The 21235-nt window shown below is 34.8% G+C and overlaps 1 protein-coding gene and 1 pseudogene across 2 annotated transcripts in view; both read left to right on the top strand.

The window, feature by feature from the left end:
• Nucleotides 1–21235, top strand: part of Rock1 (Rho associated coiled-coil containing protein kinase 1) — a 123859-nt gene that overhangs the window by 57362 nt on the left and 45262 nt on the right. Inside the window, exons 11-16 of one of the 2 annotated variants that reach the window (XM_020169080.2) lie at nucleotides 595–655; nucleotides 3431–3516; nucleotides 6693–6741; nucleotides 11087–11222; nucleotides 13299–13390; nucleotides 13503–13749. In XM_020169080.2, the coding sequence (XP_020024669.2) occupies nucleotides 595–655; nucleotides 3431–3516; nucleotides 6693–6741; nucleotides 11087–11222; nucleotides 13299–13390; nucleotides 13503–13749 (671 nt within the window). Of the gene's footprint in view, nucleotides 1–594; nucleotides 656–3427; nucleotides 3517–6692; nucleotides 6742–11086; nucleotides 11223–13298; nucleotides 13391–13502; nucleotides 13750–21235 lie in introns of both variants that reach the window. The other variant, XM_020169079.2, reaches the window with a different exon arrangement.
• On the top strand, nucleotides 12411–13272 carry LOC109689989 (large ribosomal subunit protein eL32-like; annotated as a pseudogene).

Here is a 21235-nt window from a genome sequence, read left to right as displayed (position 1 = left end):
ATTGAATTTACAGAACTCTGTAAGTCTTGGTTCCCAAAATTAGCAAGATATCACCCAAACTTTGGTTGTTTTTTGGTTACTTAGACATGGATTCTTAGTTTTTTTTAAACCAGAAAAGCAGTATCATGTTTTGCTAAAGGATAATTGGGTACAGAGAGGGTAGTTGTGCACATGTCTGTAGAGATCAACAATTCCTTATCCTTAGTTCTTAAATTCAAAAGGCTCTGAAAATGGACTGACTTTTAGTTTTTTGCTGGTAAACCTGTCATAACTTACTCTTCGTGGCCAAAAAACTGATCTAAATTAATTGGAGATTATATATATTTATTATTTGTCCTACATGATATAAATATTGGTATGTTTTGCTGCAGGAATAGTCAGTCTTGTGATTAGAGTGTGCCGCTTCAGACCTAACTGGGGTTTTATTTAATGTGTGGATCATTTCTATATTATGTTTCTGAAATAAAAGTTAAGAACTTGTCCTTAATTAAAAAAAACATAGCTAGTATATTGAACATAAAATGGACATATAGTGTTTGTTATTGGACATTAAAGAGTTATTGTTTTCTTTTTAAATGTTCCCTCTACTCCCAGATACTTATCTTCAGCAAGTCCCAATGACAACAGAACTAGCTCCAATGTGGATAAAAGCTTGGTAAGTATTTTCTTATTGTTGGTGATAAAGTATTTGTGTTCATGTTATTGAGTAAGCCTTAAGTATTTGTTGTTATGTGACTGGCTTATTTCATTTAGCGTAACAGCTTTGGGGTTCATCCATGTTGTAGTGTATGAATGAGAAGAGATTTAATAGAGACTGTTTCGCTGCAAACATCAGTACAGGGGAACACTAAAAGGTGCTAAAGTGCCCATGAAGTAACAACATTGTGAAGCCATTGATCTTATACTGAAGGGGAAGAGAAAATCTTAATGTGGTAGCTCTTAGAAAGCCTAGCATCATGAAAGAGGAACATAGAATACTACTGTCCATAGGAAAGCAAGAAGGGTGTGGGGAAAATGAGTACTTCCATTTTCTCACCTTCTCATTTCCTGTTGGTGTCTCCTGTGATCTGACACTAACCTTAAAATCAAGGCAATGTAGCACAGGTGATGCAACTTGTAGAGTGTAAGGCAAAGAAGAGCAGAAAATAGATTTTCAAGACTGAAAGGGAGTTGGGGAAATGAAGAATAACCAGCATAGTTGGCATCATTTAATTCGTCCACTGAGAAGCAAATTACTCTAGGAAATAATTTTAATGATTAGTTCTTTCTGCTGTTCACGTGGCTCATATTTATGAGACAGAGGTTTAAAAAATCTTAATTATATTTGAGAAGATCCTTTTGCGTTAACTAAGGCTTTTCTTAAATGAAGTATTAAGAATAGTCATCTGACCATCCTTAGAGTATTCTTTGAACATTTTGTGTACATACTCTTTTTTGTTGTTGTTGGGGATTGGTTTGATAGAGGTGGGGAATTAAGTCCACATATGTTGAGCAAGTCTTGTACCACTGAGCTATATCCCCAGCTCTTAGCCTACATGTTGTTAATCAAGAGGGTAGCAATCATTTTTTAAAAGCTGATATGATTCTTCTCTTCTCTTTGATATTAACTCATAAGTGTAAGAAAATGTGTTAGAAAAAGTCAGAAAAGGGGGAGAAAGAACAGTGTGGGTATCTATTAGCTGTTATAGTCATCTTATTGTTTTAAATTGTTATCCTAGTGAACTGTTTGGCAAATTTTATAGCTAATGAGGACTCAGAAATCCTTAAAAAGTACTTAAAATAAAAATACTTCTGACCTAGGGAAGGTAACAACAGGGCGTTATAGTAGTCTCGCTCTCACTGTATTGTCAGTACATAAAGTCTTTAAAAATACTCAAAGAATTTGTGTTTTCTTTGAGCCAGTTTTATTCAGTGGTGAATCCTGTGAGTTTCTGTCAGTTACTGTTACCTTTTAGTATTTACTCAGCTAAGAACACTATAATAATGTAGAGCTAAGTACAAAGATCAACTGATTTAATTCTTCCTCAGTAGTCTTAGCTAAGATAGTGAACAACTTTGCAGTTGTCAAGTATAATGAAGAAATTTCTTCTTTTCTGCATTTGACACGGACTCTTCCTTCTTTATTTTTCTTCTTTGCTGCATTTAACACTGCCACTCCTTCCTCTTTGAAACTTCAGGCTTTTATAACTTTTCTGTTTTCCCATTTCCTTTGGTTTTTTTCTTCCTGCCTCTGAATTTTATTTTTAGTTCTCCTTGCAGAATGTTGTTCCATCTCTCAATAAATAAATGTTTTCCTAAGTTGTGAACTTGTGTCTTTCTCTACTTATTGCTCTCAGTAATCTCATGCAAAGAGAAGTTTGCTTCTCTGAACTCCATATCTGAATCTCTGTCTTCCTGGATACCTCTTAGGTGCCTCAAACTAGGTCAAAGCCAACCTTACTTTTCCTCTCCCCATACTGTCCCCAACAATAATTTCTGTTTCTTGTCTCTTATAATGGTACTGTATTGTTCTTTTTTTATTTCTATCTACCTTCTACTTGACAAATGTATCCATTTCCTCCTCTTCATTCCTATAGCCTCAGCTTTATTCCCTCTTAACATGTTCTTCCTAGAATTTCACTGCCTTTTAGTCTGTTCATTTTATTAATACTGAAGTGTTGTTTCTGGGATGCCAGTATTGTGACATAAATTGCTCATAGGTTAAAGCCCACAGTTTTTATTTTGCATGCAAGGATCATGGTCCCGCTTATCTTTTTATATTTTACATGAGTTATTTCCTCTACTCTGTTTTGTACTCTGCTGTACTTCATTTTTTTCCCATTCCCCTAACATTATGTTTTCTTCTGCCTTTTTCCTTTAGGACTCTGTTCATTTTGGCAAAAATATCTTCTTTCTACTCCCTTCTCTGCTTGGTAAATTTCTCTCATCTTTTAGGTCTTTCTTGTGTTACATATTCTTGGCAGAACTACAAGTGACCTTTTCTCTCCTTCAGAACACCCTATGTATTATAATTATCACAGTATAATTATAAAATATTTTATTTTGTGCTTATGTCTTTGGATCATTGTACCTGCTTAACTGATACATTGAAATACAGAGATTTACATAATAGGGTACAATGGAATGTTTACATGCATGTATACATTTGTAATGTTTAAATCCCCTCCCATTTCTTTATGCCCCACTATTTAACTGTTAGTTTCATAAGAATAGGGATCAAACCTTTTTGATATTAGTATTACTAATGCCAGCATAGTGGCTGACATATTAGTAAATGTTGAAAGAATACTTACCAAATTAATAATAATTGATAGGAAAGAGAGGTATAATATTAAATAATTTTTTCTAAACAGGTATAAAATGGTGGCAAAAACATTTTTAAATTCTCTGTGTGCAGTATTATAAAGCATTTCTTTTCAAATTAAAGCAGGAAAGTTTGCAAAAAACAATCTACAAGCTTGAAGAACAGCTGCATAATGAAATGCAATTAAAAGATGAAATGGAGCAGAAGTGCAGGTAAGAATATACTTTAAGTCTGTTTTTATATTAAAAAATATATTTAACAGATACTTATTTTTTAAAGTTTTACCTATAAACACTTGAAGCTAGATGGAATTAAGATAGGGATATAAAGGTTGCTACTGGTATGCATCAATGAAAAATGTCTTCTTTAGAATTGAAAAGTAATATATATGAGCTGGGAATGTAGTTCACATTGGTAGAGCTCTTGCCTAGCATGCGCAAAGTCCTGGCTTTCATACCCAGCACCACAAAAAATAAATAACAAGTAATATGATAGCATTAGTTCTAAATGTATTTTCCTCAAAAATGCTTAAAGTATATTTGCTCCTGACAGGTGTGGCTCGAGTGGTAGAGCACTTGCTAAAGGTCTTTCCAACCCCCCCCAAAAATAAGGAACCATAAAACCTATGTATAGTTTTCATTTATTTAGTTGCCTGATACATTACTTTTCTCTATTTTAATTAACTGAAAAAAAATTAACTAACTGAAAGTGTACATTAAATAAGGTATGTAAAATGATGTTGATGATTCAAATTCACAAAAATTTTGATGCAACCATTCTAATTTCCACTGTGATTCTCTAGAGCAATAACTCAGATTTTTTTTCTCGTGAGTCATATTATAATCCTGCGTAAATATAATGAGAGGATGATCAAAGTATTTTTAAATAACCTAGCATAATACTGTTATTTATTAATTACATATAATAACTTTACAATTACATTTTTAATGAATTGCATTGAGTAAATGAAATGTAAAATACAACACAAATTGTACATAATACATGGAATTGGGAAAACTGCAATGTCTTGAGAGGATGGAGTAGGTGTTAGGAAACAAAATTCTCACTGTATGTCTTTCCTTGAAGATTATATAAGATAATATAGTGCAAAGTTCTGTTGTTGTTTTTTAAAGCACTTAAATATAAAGAAACAACTGATCCCAGGATTTGGAAGGAATTTCTAAGCATAAAATGTAGAAATAAGGGGTTGGGAAATAAGTAGATACTAGTATATAAATATTGATGTTTTTATATCCAAAAAATGTTTTAAACAAAACTAAAAGGCGATATTGGTGATATTGGTGGCATTGGGGATCAATTTAAGGAAGAATGGCCAAAATAGCTGATAATCATATGAAAATGCACAGCCTCAAAAAGTAGAATTAGCCAGACATGGTGGTACACACCTGTAATCTCAGCACCGAATAGACAGAGGCAGGAAGAGAGTGAGTTCAAGGGTAGCCTGAGCTACATAGTGAGATCCTGTTTCAAAAAAAGCAAAAAGAACTTGGGGTATGTCTCAAGGGGTAGAGTACTTTCGTGGTAGAGCTCTAGGCCCTGAGTTCATACCCTCGTACTGCCAAAAAAGAAAGAGAGAAATGGAATTAAAACGAGATAAGAACTTTTAAAATTATAATTATATATTGTTAATTTTTTAAAAAGATATTTATTTATTACAGTATTAAGGATTGTAGACTGATGTTTACTTGCATTTCTTTTCCCATGAGAGTTCAATGTTCGATGCTGCTTGTGTGCTCATGTATTCACTAGAGCTTTGGGCCCTTTATCCCATAAAAATTTAGCTCTGTTTTTTAAAGATTGTCTTATCCTGTTCTACTTTTAGCTTCTTCCCTATATAGGAACTGTAAGAATGTGGTTTGGTATAAGTGGGGGGGCTATAAACAAATTTTGTCTAGAAATTCACTGCCAGCACTTTCACTAACATATATAGATTAAGTCAGTACTGATTCTAGTCTAAATCTCTGCATCCTAATGATTTAGTTGTATTCATTCAACAAAAGTTTCAGTTTGTGTCAGATAATATTCTTACCAGCAATATAGCACAACAAGACATAGCCCCTGTTTACTTGTAATCAACAGGAAAAATAAGTAAATACAAATAAGTGTGGTAAGGTAGAATAAAACAAAACATGACTCTATTAGGATATCATGAGGAGATGCTTATACTGTTTTGTTAAAGATTAGAAAAGCTAGAACCAGAAGGGTCAATGGGAAATATTAGGGGAGAATAGAAGGAAGTGATAGGGTTCAAGGAATATATATTTGTGGTGACCTTGAGCTTCACTGGCCATGAAAACATGAGTGAAAGAAAAGCCTTGAGATGAGGCTAGGAAGGTTGTCAAGGTTTAGATCTGAAAGGACTTTGGTTTTGAGAAGCTGAGGCATGTAATATTTATCATAGTGGTAAATAAACACATTGAAAGTCATTAAACTAACAAGTAAAACAATGTATGTTAAATTTGCCTTTAAAAAGCACCCTCTGGTTAATTAGCAGAATTCAGCATTTATTCAGCTAAGAGGGAATAAGGGAGGAAGACAAGTCAAGGATGATTCCTAGGTGATGTCAGTTACCTGGGGACTCTAGAGGAGAAGCAAATTAGTATTAGAGGTAAGAATATGGAGCACAGGGAATAGGTTAGTTTTGGACATGATAAATGAAATATCACATGAATATGTCAGTTATATAGTATAGGTTTGAAAGTCAGAATTGGTTTTGAGCCAAAGAAAACAAATTGTAATAGAGATAATGCATTTTCAGTTGATGTCAGAATTTTGCACACATTGCCAATGGCACCTCTACTTAGATGCCACCGTTCCTTTCATTTACTTAATTTTGTACTGAAAGTTTAGAGACCTCCTCTAAAGGGTGCAAGAATGGAACTTTGAGGCCTTTAAATTTGGATAAGAAAAAATGAAATTGAGCATTTCCTCAATTCTGAACCCAGTTAGTAAGCAATAGGTATGGGAGTTTTTATATTACAAATAGAAATCACTGATATTTTTCTATATTATAGTTTTTACATTTATCTGAATATATGTATGTTCATGATATTCATGAAATTACTGTCACTAGACCATGTGATTTAATACATTAATAAAGAAACACATATAGTACTGAATCATGTTTTTTAAAATGTATAATTGTATTTCAATATAATTGGCTTCTTTTAATCCTATATATTTTCTATGCTTTAAAAATATAACTGTGAAAAAAGGTTATAGTCATCATCAGACTATCAAAGAGATCCATGATACAAATCATGATTACAAAACCTAGTTAAATGAAAAAGTAAGAAATGAAGATGTTCAATCCTGGGTGATAAAAAATAAATAAACATATTTCTTTATATTGCTTTTGTTTTTGCAGAACTTCAAACATAAAACTAGACAAGATAATGAAAGAATTGGATGAAGAGGTACATTTTTTGTTTCCTAAGCAGAATTTTTCCTTTTTGAGATTTTTTTCTTCTTTCATTGTTTTATTTCCTGAGAAAATTACATTTGAACTCTATAGCTGAAACACAAAACAGAACTAAAGAATAAGATGAAAGCCTCACCTTGGGACTACCATTCAAGTGGTGCAGATTATACTTCAGTTTCCTAATTTTATTCTATGATCATGTTAAAATTATAGTACATAAATTTCTGTTCAGTTGTTCTTGATAGTTGAAAATGGAAAAACAAGAAATCAGAAATTGAATGTAGAACAATTTTAGAGAGAGAAATTGGGAAGAGGGAGGAATATAATTTAAAATATTTTAAAAGGATTGATATGGACATGATCTCATGTGACAAAATGGGAAATACATTGATTTTTTTGAATTATTCATGTTTTCCATGATTACCTGTGAAAATGTTTATATTATCAGAGAAACATAGCATAAGTATTTCATAATTCAAATGTTTGTTTGCAAATATGTAATATGTTTTCATTCCTCTTAGTCAACTTGGAATATATTTCTACTGTGTATGTGAAGAGTCCCTTCCAAAGAAGTACACTCTGAGCTGAGTACAGTGGCTCACACCTGTAACCCTAGCTACTCAGGAAGCAGAAATAAGGAGCCAGGCAAATGATTTGCAAGATCCTATCTCGAAAATGCCCAACTTAAAATAAGACTGGTGGAGTGGCTCAAGTGGTAGAGTGCCTGCCTAGCAAGCATGAGGCCCTGAGATCAAACCCCAGTACCGCAAAACAAAACAAAAAAAGCCCTAAGAAAAACCTCTTTCCCTAGCTTTAGGACTAAGAAAGGATAAAGCTAGGAGGCCAGAACACTTATACAGTCACTTCTCTACTCAACCAAACAGTACAGAAAAAAATGTAGCTGCATCCCCCTACCCCCAGCAGCAAATATGGAGTGGGAAGCTTAGACTTCAACCTCCAGCCAAAGTGGTGTCAGAAGAGGCCCAGTAGCCAGGCACCGATGGCTCACACCAATAATCATAGCTACTCAGGAGGCAGAGATCAGGAGGACTGTGGTTCGAAGCCAGCCCAGGCAAATAGTTCCATGAGACCCTATCTCGAAAAACCCTTCACAAAAATAGGGCTGGTGGAGTGGTGCAAGGTGAAAGCCCTGAGTTCAAGCCCCAGTACCACAAAAAAAAAAAAAAAAAAAGAAAGAAAGAAAAAGAAAAAAACAGAAAAGGTCCAGTAAAGGGATTTTCATCACCACTAGGCAATAACAAACCTTGTGCTTCTCCAAAACAGCATAGCATTGGCCATATGGAAGGGTCCGGACTTCCACTTAACACCTGACACTAACAAGATACCTTTCCTACTTTCTTCTGTGATGTTGTCAGAAGAGGCATAGTAGAGTCAGCGCTTTAATAAGTTAGAATTTAAAAGCCTCCACAACAATGTCTGGAGGCCACATAAGAAGCAATAGCTCCTTCCCTCAGCCAGTGGTGAAATCAGTAGAGGTCTGGTGGAGTGTAAGAACTCCTGCTTCCATTCAGTAGTGACGGGGATCTGGCCTCTCCCCATCCAATGCCTTGGATGTCAACAGAGTAGAAAACTTGGTCTTCTGCCTCCACCTGGAATAAATGAAGCATCACTCCCTTAGTCCCACCAGAACAGTGGTAGAAGAGGCCTCCTGAAACAAGATTTAAATAAAGTCCAGAATTAATGTAAGATAATTGCCAAATATTCCAGGTTTGACTAGAAAGCTGATTATCATAATGAAAACTAGGAAATTTGGAACTGGAATGTGAGAAGACAGATGCCAACACCAGAATAACACAGATGTTAGAATTTTCTGACAGTGATTTAAAGGAGCTATCAAAAATACGTTTCAATGAACAGCTACAGACATACTTGAAACAGGTGAAAAACATAGAATCTCAGCAAAGAAATAAAAAGTCTTAGCAAAGATATGGACAAAATGATAAGAAATAGAGCAACCAAAAATTACAATAACTGAAATAAAAATCTCAAGGGATGTCTTATAATAAAGTGAACAATGCAGAGGAAAGAATCAGAGAACTTGAAGATATAGCAATGGAAATTACTTAGTCTGAACAATAGAGAAAATAGTTGGCGGAAAAATGTTATGGCCTCAGGGACATGTAAAACAGCAATAAATTCTAACATTTGTGTCATTGGAATTGCTGTGAGAGAGAAGAAAGGGGATGGGAAGGAGTAGTGGCTGAAAGTTCCAAAAATATGGCAAAAGACATCAATTTACAAATAAAAGACATAAATCTGCAAGAAGTTTAATGAACCACCAAAAGGGTAAATTCAAAGGTAATGCACACCAAAACATAGTAGTAGTCAGATTCCTAAAAACTAATGACAAAAAAAGAAATCTTAAGCACAGCTAGAAACACCTTGCCTAGGGGGGAAGAACAATACAAATGAAAGGAGATTTCCCTAACAAAATCTACAGTGAAAAGATGTCTATACTCATCACTATTACTGAGCTAGCTCTGGAAATTGTAGTCAGGGCAATAAGGCATGAAAAAGATCAGGGCGGAAGAACTAAAACTCTCCAATTGTTTTGTGCACATAACATGGTTTATTTAGAAAAATCATAGCTATAATAATAAAAACTGCCTGGTACTGACTGAAGGATAAACCTATTGATCTCAGTGTAACAGAATACAGAACACAGAAATAAATACACACAATTGGGTAGTCCTTGAAAAGTCTTCAACAAATGGTACTAGAACAATTAGCTGTTCATAGGCCAAAATATGAACCTTAATGTAAGTCTCATACTTTCTGTGACAATTAACTAAAATGATTCAAATACTTAAATATAAATATAAAAATGAAAAATTTTTAGAAAACATAGGAGAAACTCTTTGGAACCTACGGTAAGAGGAAGAAATTATAAGCTATAGATTGAAAAAAAAATGTGCAAACTGTCTCACAAAAAAATCATACCTAGAATATGATGAACCCCCAAAGCTTATCAGTAAGTAGATAATCTGCTTGGAAAAGTTGCTAAAAGACCTAAGTATCCATTTCACAAAAAGTAGTAATATGTCCTATGCTGGTCTACAACTACAAATAAATCTGAGACAAGATCTATTTTTAAAAAGAAAAGGGAAAAAAAAAAGATACAGGTAGTGGCAGTTCAGAAGCAAGACACATCTTTAAATTGTGAAAATTTGGGCATTTTCACTTGAACCTGCAGTTTCTTTTTCTAAAATAAGTATTTCCTAGGACACTTTTTTTTTTTTAATACTATAATTTTTTATTCCCTTTTATTTTTCATTTTTCTTTTATTATTCATATGTGCATACAAGGCTTGGTTCATTTCTCCCCCCTGCCCCCACCCCCTCCCTTACCACCCACTCCACGCCCTCCCGCTCCCCCCCCTCAATACCCAGCAGAAACTATTTTGCCCTTATCTCTAATTTTGTTGTAGAGAGAGTATAAGCTATAATAGGAAGGAACAAGGGGTTTTGCTGGTTGAGATAAGGATAGCTATACAGGGCATTGACTCACATTGATTTCCTGTGCGTGGGTGTTGCCTTCTAGGTTAATTCTTTTTGATCTAACCTTTTCTCTAGTACCTGTTCCCCTTTTCCTATTGGCCTCAGTTGCTTTTAAGGTATCTGCTTTAGTTTCTCTGCGTTAAGGGCAACAAATACTAGCTAGTTTTTTAGGTGTCTTACCTATCCTCACCCCTCCCTTGTGTGCTCTCGCTTTTATCATGTGCTCATAGTCCAGTCCCCTTGTTGTGTTTGTCCTTGATCTAATGTCCACATATGAGGGAGAACATATGATTTTTGGTCTTTTGGGTCCTAGGACACTTTTTAACATATATTAGTAGGTAGGTAAGGGAATATTAGAAAATAATATTGAGACAAGGAGAGAAGACAGAGGGACTGGTGAGTTCCACCATTTGGAGTTGTTTTAGCTGTGCATTACTTAGTTATCAAATATGTAATTATTGTCTGATTTCACATGTGAAATCAAGTATTGTAAATAAACCAAAATATTTGTAATATACAATATGATTATCTTAAACTATAATGTAGCAACTTTCAGTCTGAATAGGTAAGATTCATAGTGTTGAGGTTTAAGTTCATGGATTTAAAAGTCTGAAAATTTACATACCTAGCTCAAATAAGGAGGTTCTTACTTTCTTATAAGATTAGCTCCATCTGTAGCTTCAAAGTTGTTACTATAAGTACTACCTAATTTTGAAACAAAAAACTCATCTTAAGTTTTTATTTTTTTTTAACTAAGTACTCCGTCAAATACATGATAAGGAGTATTAATTGCAATAGTAATTTTTGTCATTATAATTTCAGGGAAATCAGAGAAGAAATTTAGAATCCACAGTGTCTCAAATTGAGAAGGAGAAAATGTTGCTACAACATAAAATTAACGAGTACCAAAGAAAAGCTGAACAGGAAAATGAGAAGAGAAGAAATGTAGAAAATGAAGGTAAGTTGTTACTCCTTTTGAAAAATGTTGGAATATCTAAGCAAGTGCCTAGATATCTCCAACCCCTCGAAATTCTGTAAAACACTGTTCTCTAGGTATTTGTCATGATACTGTCTTAAATTTGTTTTCCCATAACAGATTTATGAAGCCACAGTCTTAATATACATTGTGGAACCCCTGTCTCCAATTAAATTTATAACATATTAAAGTCAGTAGTAAGTAATGTTTAGCTAGAATAGTGAGTGTTATCACTGTGTGCATTCTCCTGGCACTGTGTGCCAGTTTCTCCTAAGAAACTGTAAAGAATACAGATGCCTAAACCTTATTTAGAGATTCTAATTGCATTGGTACAGACATGTGGCCTGGACATCAGAATTTTCTATAAGCTTTCCGTATACTTCTGTCAAGCAGCCACAGTTGAGAACTACTAAACTAGAATTTCATACATTAATGCCAGTGTTACCAATGCATTTAAAGTAGTTGTCTATACCTTTGATCCAGTGGTTTCATTTCTAGTTTACTTTATATATATATATGCTTGCATATATGCAATCTGATGTATATACAGGCTAAAATGACAAAAAGTATAAAAATGTAAATGTAATCAATGTAGTAAATTTTGGTCATCTTTGTGGTAGAAGACTAGCTGCTTACGAAAAAGTATCTCTTTAGATACTGTTATCAAAGGATTGCTAAAATGTATCTTTGAGTAACAAAAACAAAGTACAGATCATTTGGGATTAAAGTGAGACTGCTTATTTATATATGCATGTATATATTTCATTCTACATTAGGGTATTGATACATTAGCTGTTTTAGGAAGGATATGCAAAACTTGTCATTGCTGAAGAGAAGAGTCAGTTAAAGGAAATAAAGTGGAAGGAGCAAGACTCACTCTACCTTTAGGACCTTTTGAATTTTGTGCCATTTTGAAAATATTGATCTAACCAAGTAATTGTGGTATTCACAAATAACAAAACTAGCTTTATAGCTGAGTATGGAGGTGTACACTTACAGTCCTTTACTCAGGAGGCTAAGGTAGGAGCATCATTTCAGTTCATGAGTTTGAGAACAGCTTGGGCAGTATAGAGAGACCTCACTCAAAAACATTTTTTGAAAAAAACCCACAACATACCTTTATAATTTTATATTAATAGATTGGTCTTATTAAGACAATAAAAGAATGCAATGAAAGCAGCCTCCCTTGTCCTTGCCTTTGCCTACCAAGTTGGCTGCTGTCAGACCTCTGGTGAGGCCCAAGATCATCAAAAAGATGAAGATCAAGAAGTTCATCTGGGCCGGGCGCCCATGGTTCATACCTGTAATCCCAGCTACTCAGGAGGCAGAGATCAAGAGGATTGAAGTTTGAAGCCAGCCCAGGCAAATAGTGTGCGAGACCCTATCTTGAAAATACCCATCACAGGGCTGGCAGAGTACCTCAGCCTATAAGCGCACCTGTCAGGCTAATATGTCAAAATAAAGCAGAGCTGATGGAAACCCAGGGGCATTCACCACAGGGTGCAGAGCGGATTCAAGGGCCAGATCCTGATACCCAACATTGGTTATGGGAGGGACAAAGAAACAAAAGCACATACTGCCCAGTGGCTTCTGGAAGTTCCCAGTCCACAGCATCAAGGAGCTGTAAGCCTCCTGAAGTACAACAACGCTTACTGTGTGGAGATCATTCACAATGTTTCCTCCAGGAACCATAAAGCCATCTTGGAAAGAGCAGCCCAGCTGGCCATCAGAGTCACCAATCCCAATGCCAGGCTGCACAGCAAAGAAAATTAAGACTGCATGTTTTATTTGTGCTTAAATAAGCCCACGGAAACTGCCATCTGTTATTTTCTTTAAAAGAAAATATGTGTTCTTACACTCTACATTATAAAATGCTCAGCTTTTTGATGAATTTAAAATATAAGCACTTCTAAGGTGGAATTTAGTTTCTGGAGTGGGAATGGACCTAGTTTAGCTGACTATTAATGGTTTAAGAATAAATGTCATTTTTTAAAAAAGGATTTCTATGCTTCATCTAATAAAAAATTTATAATTTCTATGTATTCTTTCATTTTCTAGTTTCTACATTAAAGGATCAGTTGGAAGACTTAAAGAAAGTAAGTCAGAATTCACAGCTTGCTAATGAGAAGCTGGTGCAATTACAAAAGCAGGTAAGCCTTTCAACTGAGTTCTTATTTCAAATCTACAGTTAATTAAAATAAATTGATTGTGTCTGAGTAAAATTCTGTTTTCTTGCTCTTTTTTTGTTTGTTTCTTTAATAGCTAGAAGAAGCCAATGACTTGCTTAGGACAGAATCAGACACAGCTGTAAGATTAAGGAAGGGTCATACAGAGATGAGCAAATCAATTAGTCAGCTAGAGTCCCTGAACAGAGAATTGCAGGAAAGAAACAGAATTTTAGAGAATTCCAAGTCACAAATGGACAAGGATTATTACCAGCTGCAAGCTGTATTGGAAGCTGAACGAAGAGACAGAGGTCATGATTCTGAGATGATTGGAGACCTTCAAGGTAATATTTTTTCTTGTTGTGATAATATATAGATAAATTTATCATTTTAAGCATTTTAAGTGTACAGTTCAGTGGCATTAAATATACTCACATTGTTGTTCAGCCATGACCACTGTCTATGTCCAGAACTTTTTTCATCATTCCAGCCTAAAAGTATACCTGTTACATAATAACTCTCCATTGCCCGCCCCCAGCCCTGCTACTTTCTGTGTATGTGAATTTGACTATTCTAGGTTCCTCATACAAGTGGGATTATACAATGTTTGTCCTTTCTTTGCATTTTATATATTTATTATTATTTCTTGTGTGTGTGTGTATGTGTGTGTTTGGGGATTGAACCAAGGGATTTATGCATGCTACCACAGAGCAATACATCCCAGCCCTATTTTAAATTTTTAATTGTGTTTAAAAACATAAAACATACAATTTTAAACCATTTTAAAATGCAAGGTAAGATTTTTTTTTTCTAAAATCATATTGCCCTTGTTACAGAAAATGACTTTGGTAAAACCAAAAATGGTTAAAATTCTTTCTCTTTTGAATAATGCCTACATTTGTATCACATTGTAATTCTTGGACTCTCAGTGGCACACCTGTAAGGCAGTATTTGTAGCCAAGTGAACTGAAAACTTAATTGAAAAACTTGCCTAAATTTTAAAGTTCTTACTCAAAATGAAACTAATCCAGGCAGAGGGGATTATCACTATTTATTCTGGTAATTCCTCTTGCATTGTTGGTAGAAATTGAAACTCAGTTGAGAAGGTTAGAACTAAAGATACCAGCCAGCAGTTTTTGTGACTCTAAAAGACAAAAGATTGAGTATAACTAATAGTAAATAAAAGAACAGTTTTTATTTTATTTTTTTGTTTTACTTTTTATTGTTGTTATACTGGGGGTACATTGTGACATTTGCAAAAGTTCTTATAATATATTAAATATATCATAGTTGAATTCATCCCCAAACAACCGTTTTTAAGTGGTGGGATATAATTTATTTTGTTTTCAAATGATGCCTGGCTTTACCTGCTTCTCAGATATTTTTCTTTTTTGTATTTTTATTAGTGGCAGCATCCATGTTTCCTACTCAAAATAGATACACATGGAATTTGACAGACCGCTCAGGAAAAAATGGTGGAGAGTGAGGGAGAGAGTCTGTTTTAACCATAGTCACAGATGGGAAGAACATTGTTTGGGTCTCATGGGGCTTGATGATTAGCTATAATTTTGTGGAGAGAGGTCAGGGTCAGGTTTTGTGACTATGGAAACGGAAATTGGGATCTCCCATTGGTTCATAACTATGGAGTGTTGTGCAAACTTTACTTCTCAAGCACCAGGCTTAAAATAGATCTAAATATAAAGAAGAAAGTAGCCTCTTGGTATGTATTAGGAAAACCTCATACTTCCTGAACTCAAGTTTTTCTAGGCCCTTTTGTACAGTGTATTAGCCATGTGAAAGTTTCAGTTCCCTTCTATTATCTATAAACCAAGGAGGTTTAGATTTAGGCTCTGTAAATCCTTCCAGTTCTCAAATTCATGTAAGTTTGTCATCTCCATGTGTGACAAAGCTTTGAGCTGGTTGCTTCCAAGGTAGAAACCATAATCCATGTGTTTATCAGTAGTTTTTAACAGAATCTGTTTTTAGATATTGGTGAAAGTTAAGGAAAGCTCATAGCATGACTTAATGTTAATCAGTTTATCCTTTTTCACGCCTCTTTTGTTTAAGTTCAAACTTGAAGGTAAATCAAAGGTCACATGCTCTAAAAAAATTAATGAGCTTCAACATACATACAAAGATGTTTTGTTAGAAAAATCATAATGTTTACATTAATGTTTTGTGGTCCTTAACTTTTAGGTCACTCTAGTGTTAATTTCTTTTAGTTCAGGATGATGGGTTTCTGATAAAATATGCAATTACCTAATTGCATGTTCTCCGTGTACATTAGTGGACAGAAGCTTCCTTATGTGTGAGAAAGACTTCCCAAGCATAACTGGATAGGAAATACTGTAAGCTTCCTGGGCCATATAACAACCTCTGTTGTATATTCCTCTTCTGCACTTTTGTATAACTCTTCAAAATTGAAAAAATAAAAACATTCTTAGCTTCCAGCTGTGGCCTTAAGTTTGCCAACACTGAACAAATATGTCAATAAAGCTGCCATTACAAAGTAAACTTCAAAAGTTTAAGCTATAGAGGGTTACTAAAAATGAATGGACAAAGATCAAAATGTCACGTCATGGAGAAGTGAGAATTTTTAGTAACTTTACCTGTGATTCTTCAGATTGAAATGCAAAAAGACATTTTAAAAATCAGCTACTTTAAGTCTTTTTAATATATAGTACTATTTGGTTAGGTTAGTTTCTTCTTCAACTTTTTTTTTTTTTTTTTTTTTTTTTTGCAGCACTCAGGCCTTGCAGGTATGCTACCACTTGCCACTCCGCCAGCCCTTTTTGGTTTGCCTTATGCCCTGGTCAGCTTAGACTATGATCCATTTGTGCTTCCCCATGTAACTGGGATGACAACCAGTGCCACCGCACCCAGCCATTCATTGATTTGGGGTTTCCTGAACTTTTCACCCAGGCTTATCTGGAACCTTGATCCTCCCAGTCTCTACATCCTGAGTAGCTAAGGGTTATAGGCTTGAGCCACTATATCCAGCCCTTTAACTTTTTATTTTGGAAATTTTCAGACACATGCCAAAGTATAATACCCATATTGATTCCCTGTGTACCCATTATCCAGCTTCACTCATATCTAATAGCTAGTCTCTTATTTCATTTTATTCCCTTACCCCTTCCCCAGTCCTCTGACGTTAAATTCTTTTGAAGCAAATCTTAGGCATCATATCTTCCAGTTTGTAGATATTTCAGTATTTCTTAAAGACAATGATCCTTTTGTTTTGCAAAAATAAACATTATCAAAGCTTGAAAGGAAGTTGACAGTTGTTTAATATTGTAAAATATCTAGTCAGGTGCTCAGATTCCTCTAATAAGTCTCATAATTTGTCATCATATTTATTTTTGCTTGAATTAGGATTCATTCAGAGTCTGTATATTGTATTTCATTAATATATCCCTTAAGTTTCTTTTAATCTATATATTCCTCCTCCCCTTTTTTTTGTTCTTATAGTTGATTGCTGCTGTTATTTGTGGTTGAAGAAATAGGGTTTTTGTCTATGAGTATATCCCATTCTGAATTTTGCTGATTTTATCTGCTGATTTCATTTAATATGTTGCTATGTCCTTTCTAATACTCAAAATTGGTAATTAGATCTAGAGGCTTGATCTGTTTCAAATAGAACTTTGCCAGGAATATTTATGTAACAGTGTTTAGGCATAAGGAGACACAAAGTCTAGCTCTCTCTTTTTTGGTGTTTGATAACTGTTGCCTAGATCCTTTGTTTCTTTAGGCATTTTCAAAGTGCTTATCCTCTATTTTTATCCTTTTTCATTCATTAACTGGAATACTATTATGAAGAGAAACTTTCTCAACAGTTACATAGTTACCTTGAGAGTCAGGTTATAAAAGAGAGGTTAAATACTTGAGTCTTCAATTATCAAAGTTGCAGAACCAAAATATCTTATCTGTCTCCCCATCGTCCTCCAAAGGTGACCATGAACTTTAAAAATATATTTATGAACTCATGAATATATGTACGTATGTATGTATGCTAGTCTATTACAGTATTATTGATGCACATTTAAGGCTGTTGGGAACTTCAAGTTTAGACACTACCCAAAGTAAGTCTTGAATAGCATCCTTTCTTTTTGCCATGCATGAATTTTCCAGGATCCTTTTCTGTCTCAGACCTGAAAGCATTCATTTCCCAAGAGATCCTAGTTCCTTTTAGTGGCTGTGACTATCATTTGGATGCTATGGGTTTTCACTATCACTGGATTGGTCAGTGTTTGTAGATCATTTTAATGGGCTAAAATCAGAAATTATTTTTTGTAATTTTTAATTTATTATATTGCATTCTGAAACTATTACAACATTTGTACTTTTTTGGATTTTTTGGGGCTTTGTAATCCTTTTTTGTTTTGCTTTTGACTGTTAAATGGGCATTTCAAAATTCTGCAGGTGGTTTGTTTTTTTTTTTTTTACCTAGCATCTTTCTATCAATGTTATAATCTCATTAGCTTTCCAATATCCTATTTATTGGTTGTCTTTGTCAAATTTTGAAAAATGTTTTTAAGAAGTTTTAACTTTTTTTCCCATAGCCCCCTTTTGTTTCTAACAGCTTTTGCTCCTCTATATTTTTTTATTGAAGTGAAATTCCTATAACAAAAAGTTAGCCATTTAAAGGTGTACAGTTAAGTAGCATTTAGGACATTGAAAATTTTGTACAGCTACCCCCTCTATCTAGTTTCAAAACATTTTCATTACCCTAAAAGAAAATTCTGTATTCATTAAACTGTGCCTCTATTTCCAACTAGCCCCTGGCAGCCTGCAGTCTTCTTTCTATCTCTGATTTTACTTGTTCTGGCTATTTCTTGCAAATTTCATCATACAATATGTGACCTTTTGTGTCAGGCTTTTTTCACATAGTGTGTAATGTTTTTAAGGCTCATCCACACATGTAGCATGTATGTGCCACATTTTGTATAGCTTGGTGGACGACTGGATTGCTTTTACCCTTTTGCTATTGTGAATAGCAATGCCTTGAACATTTGTATACAGTATTCACTGGAATACCTGTTTTCAGTTCTTTCTTTTTGTCTTTTTACTTTTTGTTTTTTTACTGAACTGAGGTTTGAACTCAGGGGCTTGTGCTTTGGTAGGCAGACACTCTTTTCACTTGAGCCACGCCCCCAGCTCTTTTTTGCTCTAGTTACTTTTTGGGTAGGGTCTCACACTTTTCTCCATGGTGGCCTCAGACTGACACACCTCTACTTGTGGCCTTCTTCGTAGCTAAGATCATAACACATGCACCAGTGTGTCTGACTTATTAATTGAGATGGGGTCTCACTAACTTTTTTCCCCTGAGCTGGCTGGGATTACAGGAGTGAGCCACCTCACCCAACCTGTTTTCATTCTTTTGGGTACTTAGGTGTAGATTTTCTGGGTCATATCATTTAACTTGAGAAACTTCTAGACTGTTTTCCATGGTATCTGCACTATTTTACTTTCCCTCAATAATGTATCAGAATTCTGAGTGGAGATGAAGTGATATCGTATTGGGATTTTATTTTTCATTTCCTGAAAGACTAATGATGTTGAGCATCCAGTTATCTCGGCATCATTCATTGAAGGGACTATTCTTTCCCTCCCTAAGTGGTCTTGGCATCTTTGTTAAAAATTACTAACTGTCCATGACTAGGACTGTAGCTCAGTGACTTAGTGCTTGCCTAGCATGCAAGAGGCCATGAGTTCAATCCTCAGCACTACAAAAGAAAAAAACATTTTCCATAGATGTGGAAATATTTGCCATTTCTGGATCCTCGGTTCCATTCTGTTAGCCTGTATTTCTGTCATGTGCCAGTACTACATTGTCTTGATCACTATAGCTTTACAGCCGCTTTTGAAATTGCTATGCAATGTTCTTCTCCAATATTATTTTAGCTGTTTTTGCAATTCCCTGTGAATCCGAGGATTAGCTTTTCCATTTCTGCAAAAAAGATCTCTGGAATTTTGGTAGTGTTAGTGAATTTAAGGTCACTTGGCTAGATTGCCATTTTAACAATGTTAAGTCTTCCAGTCCATGAACACAGCATGTTTCTAGTTACTTAGCAGTGTTTTTGAGGGCTTTTTGTTGTTTTGCTTTTTGTTTTGTTTTGAGACAGGCTTTCATCATGTCTCCCAGGTTGATTTCGAATTCCTGAGCTCAAAGAATCCTCCTGCTTTGACCTACTACTTAGCTGGATTATGGTCATCCCCACTGCCCTTGGCTTAGTAATATGTTTTAGTTTTCAGTGGACAAGTGTCTTTCTCTTTCTCAGTTAAATTTCTTTCTTGGTATTTTATTTTTGGATATTCTTATAAATGGAATTTTATTTTTAGATTGTTCATTGAGTACAATAATAGCTATGGGTATTTCATAAATACCCTGCTTTATAAAGTTTTCATGCAGCGTATTTTGGCATGCATTTTTATGACTTCTGTATCTTAGTGAATTAAAATTTGTATTATTATAAGTGATACTAAATAACCTGACATTGAGATCTTTTTCTTAGTATACATTTTCCTGTTATATTTTGCCTTTTTATTTATTTTTGTTTTGTTAGTCCTCAAGTTTATACCTTTTTGTAAATTTCATATTTTATTTGGAGATTTTTGAAATATTCAGATTTAACATGTACACATATGAAAATATAATAAAAATATACTATAGAGGAATTTTTTTTTTTTGTGGTCCTAGAGTTTGAACTCAGGGCCTTGCACTTGCTAGGTGGGTGCTCTACCACTTGAGCTACGCTTTAGCCCTTTTTTTTTTTTTGCTTCAGTTCTTTTTCAGGAGAGTCTTACATTTTTGCTAAGGTCTAGCTTCACATCATGGTCCATCTACCTATACCTTGCATGCGGTTGAGATCACAGGCACACACTACCATGCATGGCTTATTGATTGAACTGGAGTCTCCCTGACTTTTTGCCTGGACTGGCCTGGAGCCAAGGTCCTCTTGATCTTTGCCTCCCAAGTAGCTAGGACTATAGGCTTGAGCCACCATGGCTGGCCATGTGGAAGAATTTTAACACCACAAAACTGAACATTGCCAAGCAACCCACAAATCCATAAGTCCTCTCAGCTACTACCTCCCTTGCCCCCAGGTAGTCACAGTTCTGACTTAATAGCACTCTAAATTAGTTTTGCTTGTTTTTGAACTTTGTGTAAAAGGAATCGTGTAGTGTAAGTACATCAGGTACTTTCACTAGCAGTCTGTGAATAGGGTCATAGTTGCTCAGTGTCCTTAATGCTGAGGCTTACCAGTCTTAAATATAGTTATTCTGAGTGTGGAGTGTTAATATACACTTCCCAGATACCTAAGACTAAGCAACTGCTCATTATTTATTTTTCACTTAGGTTGGTCTCCTGAAATCTTTTGTCCATTTTTTAGTTGTCTTTTTTTTCTAATTGGTTTGTATGAGTTTTTATGCTAATTCTAAGTAATAGTCATTTTATCAAATGTATGTTTCACAATTGTCATTCTCCACTCTGTGGTTTTCCTTTCTGCTTAATGGTGTCTTTGGATGAACAGGGTTTTTTATTTATAGTTTAAATACTCCCAATTTGTCTGGTTTTTTGGTTTTTTGTTTTTGTTTTTTTTTTGGTGGAATTGGGGTTTTAACTCAGGCTTCATGCTTGCAAAGCAGGTGCTCTACCACTTGAGCCACACCTCCTGTCCATTTTGCTCTGTTTATTTTTGTAGATGGGGGTCTCTCAAACTATTTGCCTGAATTGGCCTCAAACCACGGTCCTCCCAATTTCGGCCTCCCGTATTTTTTCTTTTATAGTAGTGTGATGTGTAGTGTGGCTTGTTGAAGATAGTGAAG

The sequence above is a fragment of the Castor canadensis genome, chromosome 4 (genome assembly GCF_047511655.1).
Source record: "Castor canadensis chromosome 4, mCasCan1.hap1v2, whole genome shotgun sequence".
Classification (NCBI taxonomy): domain Eukaryota; kingdom Metazoa; phylum Chordata; class Mammalia; order Rodentia; family Castoridae; genus Castor; species Castor canadensis.
The sequence above is the reverse complement of the archived record's forward strand: the minus strand, read 5'-3'. Positions and strand labels throughout refer to the sequence as shown.